General features: G+C 33.0%; 2 protein-coding genes across 2 annotated transcripts; one reads left to right on the top strand and one right to left on the bottom strand.

Annotated features, from left to right (window-relative positions):
* The first annotated feature begins 2786 nt into the window (after positions 1–2786).
* On the top strand, positions 2787–5432 carry LOC110649632 (protein DUF642 L-GALACTONO-1,4-LACTONE-RESPONSIVE GENE 2). The gene is made up of 3 exons (XM_021804294.2): positions 2787–2912; positions 4034–4546; positions 4726–5432. The coding sequence occupies exons 1-3, from the start codon at positions 2837–2839 to the stop codon at positions 5256–5258; spliced, it is 1122 nt and encodes a 373-aa protein (XP_021659986.2). The 5' UTR covers positions 2787–2836; the 3' UTR covers positions 5259–5432.
* A 725-nt stretch (positions 5433–6157) lies between these two features.
* Positions 6158–8155, bottom strand: LOC110649636 (stress-response A/B barrel domain-containing protein HS1). Its single transcript, XM_021804301.2, has 3 exons — positions 7924–8155; positions 7040–7238; positions 6158–6380 (listed from the first exon to the last, which is right to left on the bottom strand). The coding sequence occupies exons 1-2, from the start codon at positions 8061–8063 to the stop codon at positions 7049–7051; spliced, it is 330 nt and encodes a 109-aa protein (XP_021659993.2). The 5' UTR covers positions 8064–8155; the 3' UTR covers positions 6158–6380; positions 7040–7048.
* Positions 8156–9658: the final 1503 nt, after the last annotated feature.

The following is a 9658-nucleotide window of genomic DNA, read 5'->3' as shown; positions in this document are numbered from 1 at the left end:
ATTAATGGAATATATTTATATAATGCATATAAAAGTATTTTCATATTTTAATAAAATTGTCAAAATTTAGAAAATGACTTCCTTTTTTAAGAAGATGAAATTATTTTTCTTAAAAATTACTTAGTTTTCATATTATTTTCCCCATTAAATTATTTTTTTGAGTGTTCAAAAGCTAGAAAATACAAAAAATATTTTCTAAAAATATATTTTTCACCAAACAAATGAAGTCTTAATGAAAAGTTTTTTAAATCATGAATTTTTATGTCACGACTCAACCTATGGGCCGGACTGACAATAGGACCTGAGCCAGCCTAAAACTCCTAAGGGCCGTAGTAAGCCTAACCATTCCTCAACTCAACTCTAAGGCCAATTTGGGCCAAATTTTAAGAATTCAATCGGACAGAGTCCGACCATAAAATGGACCATTTAACGAGGAGTTTTTGACTCGCCCGACCTGTAAACACAATATATAATAAATTAGGGAGCTCAGCTCACTCTCCACATAATTACGTTTTAGTCCCTATAATTGACATTTCATAAAAATTCACTCATACAAGCTCTAAAAATTCTAAAATTTTACTCCGCGGTCCTTAATAATATTATAAGGCTATTGCAAAAGGAATTATATTTTATGATCATCTACGAATATTTTATGAATTTTATTTTAAATCGGTATTAGCCGAAAATGAGCAACTTGGAGTTCGGGTTTACCTATGCCAATTTTGACACCTGGAACGCATCCAGAACATCTAAAAATGTTAGGATTGATTATAATATTGATCACATTCTGAGACCGGCTGCCGGGTAGCCGAATCTGGCTGAAAATGCGGTCCCGACACCAGTGAGCTATCTTCGATCCGATTGCACCTAAATTATGCCTAAAAATTGTTAATAATTATTATAAAATTATTTTTAAATTTTGAAAATCGAAAAAGTTCGAAAATCTCACCAAGCGATCTAGACTGTCCGATTATGGCCTTTTTCCAACGGTATCTGATCGGAGCGGGGCCGGTCCTATCTCAAAGATCTAGTCGTCCTGAGTCCATCGGTGACCTCGGATTTCTGATCCGACGGTCGGATACTGGAAAAGTGGCCGGAAAGCCACTGCCCAAATTTTCTCTCTCCTCTTTCTCTCTCTTCGACTCACCGGAAAAACTCCATTATCGCTGGCGAAGGAGGTCCCAAAGGGACGCCTGAGCCACGCTGCCACCGCTTGCAGGCTTCTCGGCGTCGGAAAACGGCCTGGAAGCTCTCCCACGTTGCGTGCCTTTGGGTGGTTGGTCGAGCTCCCCACTGCTGCTGCTGCTCTTCTGGCCGGTGTTCATGGCTGCTAGAGGTGGACTGGTCGACGCTGGAGTGGTCACTGGCAACGAGAAAAATGAGAGGGAGGAGAGAGAGTCGGGGAGAAAGAGAAGGAGAGCTGGGGGGGGGGGGGGGGGTGTCCTGCGCAGCACTTTTGAGTCCCTTTTTTTTTAACTTCTAATTACACTATTAATCCCTCAACTTCTTAGAGGTTTACAATTAGGTCCAAAATTATTTTATTTATAATTTAAAAATTTTGGGTTGTTACATTTTATTTGAAAGAATATGTTGTTTTCTAAATATAAAACTTTTAGAGATTTTTAAAAATTTTCAGAAATCTATATTTTTTGTTGATTTTTTTTTTCTTCGAAACTTCTAAATATTTTCAAAATTCATCACTTTCTCTCAAATAATAAAGAATTATAAAGATTCAGAATTATGAAAAACTTTAATTAAAAAAAAAAAGTCTTATTTTAAGAATCTTTTTTTTACTTCATCTCATCCCAAATTGAGTAAAATTAGAGGTTTTGTGGCATTAAAATGAAAATGTTTGAATCATTTTAAGAACCCTTATTTTTGTTTTCATTTATGTAAAATCAATTTTAGTTCTGATAAATTATTAGAGTATCCCATGATAAATAAATAATTAAATTGATTAAATTGATAACTCTCTCTTTTTTTTTATCAATAATAATTTGATTCCATTGAAAACATTTCATAAGTAATGCTATTGAATATATAAAAAATACACTTTTATGATCACATGAAAAAATAATTTAATTTCAATACAGAGGTTAAGTAAATTGAAATACTCTTAACTGTAATTCTACTAGAAAAGATGAGTAATGAAAACAATGAGCTTTTAGCTTGGTAATGTTTGTGAGATCTTAAATTTGAAATTTAGGGTTTGTTCGGTAATATTAGTTGTTCTAAAGTTGTCGGCTATTTTATTAACTCTTAAGTGTTACATATTAGGATTTATTCAGCAAAATTAATTATTTTAATAGCTATTAGCCGTTCTAATAATTGTCACCTATTTTACTAGTTGTTAGCAGTCATATATTAGCAATTAGTGGTTAGCTATTATATAAAACAGAAGTATTCAGTAAAAATGGCCTTTAGATTAGCTATTAAATATAAAAAAATTAGTATAATTTTTTTTTCTATAGTTAAAATACTTCATCAACCTCTAAAATATGTTTAATGAACTACTTCTTCAACTTCTTAAATACTAGTTTGATTAGAGTTGTCAAACCAAACAAAATAGATAAGAAAGGTAGTGTTTGAATAAAATCGAAACACCAAACGCTTCTTAAAAGTTATTGCTAAACAGAAACTTAGTGATGGCTAATTAAAAAAAAAAAAATAGTGACTAATGAGGATAGTTCTAGTGGCACTCCTGTAAATTAATTTGAAAACCAGTGTCTTTCTCTTAAGCTAGAGCACATAAAAGCCGATGCTGGTCTTGAGAATGATCCAATCCATGCACAAGACACTTCTCTCCCTCTTCTCTCAGGAAGCTACAACAGCTAAAATGTACAGAGCCACGGTGTTGCTATTGCTATTGCTACTTAGCACCACCAGTCATGTTGCCTTCTCGGTGACCGACGGTAAGCTCCAAATGTATTAATAGCTCTCTTCATCATCTTACTAATTATCTTCTTTGACTCCACTGCTTTAACATGTCCCCATATATCTCACAAAATTTTTGTTTTTGTTAGCTGCTTCTCCTACATTATATATTATCATTCTCCATAAATTTCAGCAATAGACTTCAGAATTTTTATCAAAAGATTTTTGAATTTAGGTGGGTGAGAAAGAAGGGCTCATTCTAGTTAGTGTGTTAAGAGTAAGAAGAGCTCATTCTAGTTAGTGTGTTAAGAGTGAACCATTCTATTTACCAATACCTTCTGTGTTCTCTCATCAAATGCTCTGGTTTTGTTTCTCTAGTTAAATGTTATGTGCAGGAAGCATTTAACTGATAGAAAGCAGAAATAGAAAAACATTAAATTCTTCTGTTGCTCATTTATTCACCTCACCCAAACAAAAGAAGGAAAAAAAAAAAAAAAAAAAAAAAAAAAACCTTTTTCATTCCATTATAAATAGTGAAGTATGCCCACATTATAAGGTTGATATTGAAATAGCATTGCTTGTTTCCCTTTCAATCCTTCTGAAACTGATCCAAGCTTTTAATAAATCTCTTTACATTGTCATATCAATCTCAACATGCTTATTCGTACCTATTAAATAGCATTTATTTTTCATGGGCTTGGTTGTTGGATGACAATTGATAATACTACAAAGAGATCTCCAAATGTTAACTTTTTTTAGGGGAATTTCATTTTTAACTTAATTTATCTGCAAATTCAATCAATTTTGGATTTCAATATTCAATAGGTGAAAATTTTTAGGTAAATTTAGTTCCCATTTGTGAATCCTAACTCTTATTTTCATAATCCATGGTAAATAATTATAATTGCAAGAGACTTCTAGTTTGTTTTGTGGGTGGAAGGACAAGATGTCACCCATATATTTTAATCAAATTGGCTAATAAGTTAAGAACAGACCATGTGATGACACCAAAGCATTTATGAAAGATGACTTAGATCTGAAGACAAACACAGTCTAGATTTGCTGGACATATCTTTAAATATTAGAATTTAAGAATATATTGTTTAGTGAATCAAATTTGTCTGATGGGTTTAATTACTTATATTTATGTGAATTTCAGGTTTGTTGCCAAATGGGGACTTTGAGCATGGACCAAAGCCAGGGCAAATGAAAGGAACACTAGTAACAGCAAAGAATGCTATCCCTAACTGGGAAATTTCAGGCTACGTTGAATACATAAAATCAGGTCAAAAACAAGGTGACATGCTGCTAGTTGTGCCTGATGGAGCCTTTGCAGTTAGATTAGGCAATCAAGCATCCATAAAGCAGAAGATTAATGTCACAAAGAACAGCTTTTACTCTATAACTTTTAATGTAGCTCGCACCTGTGCCCAGGAGGAGAAGCTAAACGTTTCTGTTTCTCCAAATTCTGAACCAAATGATTGGGGAATCCTGCCAATGCAAACAATGTATAGCAGCAAAGGATGGGATTCATATGCTTGGGGTTTCCAGGCTGATGCTTCTGAAGTTGAGATCACTATCCATCATCCAGGTGTGGAGGAGGACCCTGCCTGCGGCCCACTGATTGATTCTGTAGCACTGAAGTTTCTATCTAATCCCAAACGTACTAGAGGTAATCTCCGCTACTTGATGAGATCAAAAGTGGCTTTTCGCGTATTATATCAAGTTCATGTTTGATTACTGGCAGCTAACATTTGATGTTTACCACAACCGCTGAACCAAACAAGCCCCTAAGTATGTCTTCTTGATCACCATGTAACACATATCAACCTAATTTCTATTTATTTGCAGGGAACTTGCTAAAGAATGGAAATTTTGAAGAGGGACCATATATGTTCCCCAACACAGACTGGGGAGTCCTAATTCCACCAAACATTGAAGATGACCACAGCCCTTTACCTGGTTGGATGATTGAATCTCTCAAGGCAGTGAAGTACATAGACTTCGATCACTTTTCAGTTCCAGAAGGCGAACGAGCCATTGAACTTATGGCAGGAAAAGAAAGTGCCCTTGCACAAGTAGTTAAGACTATACCTGGAAAGACCTATGAACTAACCTTCAATGTAGGTGATGCTAACAATTCATGCGAAGGATCCATGGCAATAGAGGCATATGCAGGTAAGGATAAAATAGAAGTTCCTTATCAATCCAAGGGCACAGGAGGGTTCAAGCGTGCCAGATTCCAGTTCAATGCCGTTTCAACACGCACAAGGGTTGTGTTCCTGAGCTCATTTTACACCATGAATCAATCTGGTTCACTTTGTGGACCTGTATTAGATGATGTGAAGTTGGTTAGTGCTCGTAAACCTCGGCGTCTTCTGTGATCAAGTTTAATTAGTTGCATTGCTTATGCAATTGTGTTGTCGATCCATTTGAGCTTTAATTATGCAATTAGTGATCAATATATCATATACTATAGGATTCTTGTAATGTGTTAAGGAGATGGCTTGATGTGTTCAGAATTAATATTCCCTTTAATGCATCTACTATGCATTTTACACGAAGATTTGTCTGCTTTTTATCCCATTCATCAGGCAATATAATGAGAATTCCAATTTCTTGGACTGACTAAGACTTTTGATCTATCCTCAAACTCAAGCTAAATTTCTGACTTTCCCTAAATTTATAAACCGATTCATCACATCGCTAAAATCTCACTACCCAAAATCACCATCCTAATTTCCAGAAATCATTACTGAATGTTGAGTTCTAAAACAATAGGCTTAGTCTCTTGACAATGTAGATGATTAAACCCGCTACAAGGTCTCGTGCATGGCTAGACCAGAATGAATAGAAATATACTAGTCCGTAGGAGTAAACGAAAAATGCAAAAGACACATGATGAATTCCATAAATGTGCCTGACTTACAAAAATGCTTGTTTTTATCAGGCCAATCTGTCAAATATATACTTGATATGTGCAGCTATGGTATTAAATATAGATCTAAGATCATGCAAACTGGTTCTGATGAAGCAACAGTCACTTGCATTCCGATTCGTGTGAATTTAAGAGTAAGGAAGTGATCTGACTTTCAAACTATGGTTTGCATTTATTAGTTGGTACAACACTGAAGAATAATTTAGCAATGATCCATAAATGGATTGAAATTCAAATCAAACCCAGGGAATGCAGTAATTTTGATGAAAAATCTATCAGCATGCTATTCATAAGATTTCAAGAAAGATTTAACGATAGACATACAATTTAAGTCAGACAGGAGGATACAATGTAAAACCATACTGTCATTATCAATCAAACATGTAAATAAACACATTATTGAACATTCACACATCCAAAAGAGTTCCACAAACAGAATTACACAAAGTTCTTAAATGATCTCATTCCTCATCCTCATCCATAGCTTCTGCATCAACTGTTGCTTGGGTATGGAAACTCTCAGCTCTCATACAAAAGCTTGCTTTCTCTCCTCCCTCGGTCTCCTTGGCTTCAATGTTCATCAAAATGGAAAAATAAGCTTACATAATCAATAGAACTTGCTTCATTATAATTAATATTTTTATGAAACCACTCCATATTGTAAAAGAACTCACCAATTTAACATATTTGTCAGCCTATGAGTTTTGAATTTTGTACTTTGTTCTTACATGGTGCGAAACAACTTATCACATTTTATCTGTCTTTAGCCATGAATTTGTCAACATAACATGGTTCATTCATGCCAAAAATAAAATAGACATCTTATAAGTTCATACAGAACTGCAAAAGCATATGGCCAATAACAATCCCTTGAACCACCTAATGAACACCTAAAAACCATTTCATTTAATTTTGTTGATTACAGACTCTACTCAATTAATTTGTTTTACAACTTTCTAAAACAAATATAATGGTAAACACACATGAAATGGATTCCATAGTGTAAATAAACTGATTTGAAACGAGAGAGTTCTTGGATTACAAACCACGACAAGAATGCATTAAGAAGCTGACATGAAAGATAAATTGCTTAGCTGAACATGTTCCCAACAATCCTATTTAACTGGAACATAAAGAAACACTAACATGCAGTAAAATTGCTGTACAGCAGCAATAATACTGTAGTTATTCTATAACAAAGACCGAGATGCAATCCTCAGCAATTACCCTCACGGTTTAAAGGCGAAGAGCAGTGGGCTTGTAGTCAATGACGATAACTTTCTCCACAGCAGCTAAGAACAAATTGGCAAATTCAACATGGGCGGGATGAGATACATACTCTGCAACTCCTTCTGTACTTTCAAAGGTAGATTCAAAGACGTGAGTGAAACCTTGGTGCAGGTTCTCAATGCTCACATCTGTACCCCTGTCACATCATATTAAAATGGCAGAAATTGTTAGATAATTTGGAGTAGCAATCATAAAAGTGTTTCATAAAACAAACTCACCATTATTTTTCAGGGCTCAATTTTGCAAGAAACATGTGCATGCATAAGCCCATGTGACTATTTGATAAGCAACTTTTAGCATCTAAATGGAGTCATTGTAGTTTGTAACATCGCATTTACGATTTTATCAAGGGATTATTTCAGTTAAAATTACAAGTCAAATTATTAAATATCTATATATTTCATCCTTTCGCAACTTTCAAGAGTCTAAATTATATAAATTTCTATCACAATTTCCTTTAAAAAAAAAAAAACCCTAATCTCAAACCTTTCTTCTCAAATTGTTCCCAAAAAAATAATTAATACTAAAAAGCAAGATATTACCCATTGTCCAACATTTTGTTCAAGATGTTAAGACGGGGTTATCCAGATTACATCATTTATAGCTAAAAAAGAAAAAAAAAACCCTGAAATGATAATCAAATCAAGAGGGGACAGAGAGAGAGAGAGAGAGAGAGAGGTACTGTAACTATCAGAAGGAATGCAATCTAACAAACTCCAATTAAAATCACACCAGTGCTAATGAAGGCCAGACAACTGCAAATAAAATTTATTTTACCAGTGAAAGAGAGAGAGAGAGAGAGAGAGATTAGCAAGCGTTACCATTGAAAAGCCTTCATGGGTTCGATGAGATTGACGAGATTGGCATATCCCTTAATCAGTTTCTCAATTTGGTCGGATGGGATTCCTTCTTTGAACTTGGCTAGGAAGATGTGCTTTACCAGTCCCTTGGCTTCCTCCATCGTCTTTCTGCGATTTCTGTGGCTAGTTTTGGAATCTACCTACCATCATCATCACTTTCAAGCTTGACCCCTTTATTCCTAAAACAACGACGTCGCACCTTTCGGAGTTTTTGGTCTTTCCAAACACGACCATTTTGCTTGGAATCTAAGACAACGCACGACTTGTCGTTCAACCGCAGCGATTCATCCTTACCACTAAACAAAATTAATTAAGATTGGCCACTATTTAAAGTTCACTATAATGTTGTGAATTAAATTATAAAACTTTTTCAAACATTTTTAAAATTTTTTTTGACATTTCATAAGTATTTTTAATTTTTTTATAAAGTGTTTTCACTTTATAAAATTTATATTTATATTTTATTATTTTTTAAAAAAATTATTAAAATATTTTAATTTTTCAAGAATATATTTTTTATTTTTATAAATATATTATAAAAATGTATTTAATAATAACTAAATAATGTGTTTACAACAATAATAATAATATATATTTTTTAATTAAAATTAACTTTTTATGATAATATTTTCTATACAATTACAAACTAATTAGTTTTTATTTTTTTAGTATTGACTATTAAAACTATATTTTAAAAATTAAAAAAAGAAACTTATATAGTTTGTATTTTTTTTTCTTTACAAAGTTTATTTTTTAGTTCATAATTTAATTTTTCTTGTTAAGATAACTGAATTCACAAAAATAAATATATAAAAGTTAATATGATAAATTTTAATTATTATAGGAGTGCTAAAAACCATCTGAAAAATAAATTTTTATGATTAAAGGAGGGTACTATGCATATGTGGGCAATTTAATTTTAAGAATAAAATTTATAATTGAAGTGCCAAAAACCTTTTAATGAGTGTTGATATGATCACCTTTAATTAATTAAAAGTTAGTCTATATTATTATTTTTTGATATTCTGGAAATATATTATGGATATTAAATATATGAACTCCATTTAATATATATTAAGTGCAAGTTTACTAATTTTTAGTGGAACAAATCTACATTATTAAATGAGTGCAAAACAATATTGTTATATATAATTTTTTAAGTTTTTTTTCCTTTAGTTATAATGGTTTGTTATGCTAATTAAATAAAATAGATTGAAATGGTGTACTGAATGCTTGTTGCACCAATACGACCTTGCCTTGATGCCTAGCGAAAGCAAGTTGAAAGTTTCACCGTTACCATGCAGGTCCTGTTATTATGCCATTTTTGTTCTTGCATCTATTGGCTTTGGTAGGGGATCAAAATTTATGGGATATCTCATGATTCTATGCCAGCTTCATCTTTTATGGCCGACTTTCAAGGTTTCAATAGCTGTCTAAGCTCTGCTTCGTCACCCTTTATGAGGTGACAGTCTGACCTCGGTGCATTCTGACTTCTCCTAGTTTTTTGGCTCAAGTCTTGTATGAAGGGTGATCTTGTGGCCTTTGCTTGACCATGGTTTCCTCCTGTAAAAGAAGTAAGAAATTTTGAAATAAAAATTCTGATATTTATTGCTTCAAAAATCAAAGATATATATATAAAAAATTACAGCTAACAAATAGGTTTCTAATCGAGTTAAACTACTAAAATTGTATCAGA

This window comes from Hevea brasiliensis, chromosome 1 (assembly GCF_030052815.1).
Source record: "Hevea brasiliensis isolate MT/VB/25A 57/8 chromosome 1, ASM3005281v1, whole genome shotgun sequence".
NCBI lineage: Eukaryota > Viridiplantae > Streptophyta > Magnoliopsida > Malpighiales > Euphorbiaceae > Hevea > Hevea brasiliensis.
This window is presented reverse-complemented; position numbering and strand designations above follow the sequence as displayed.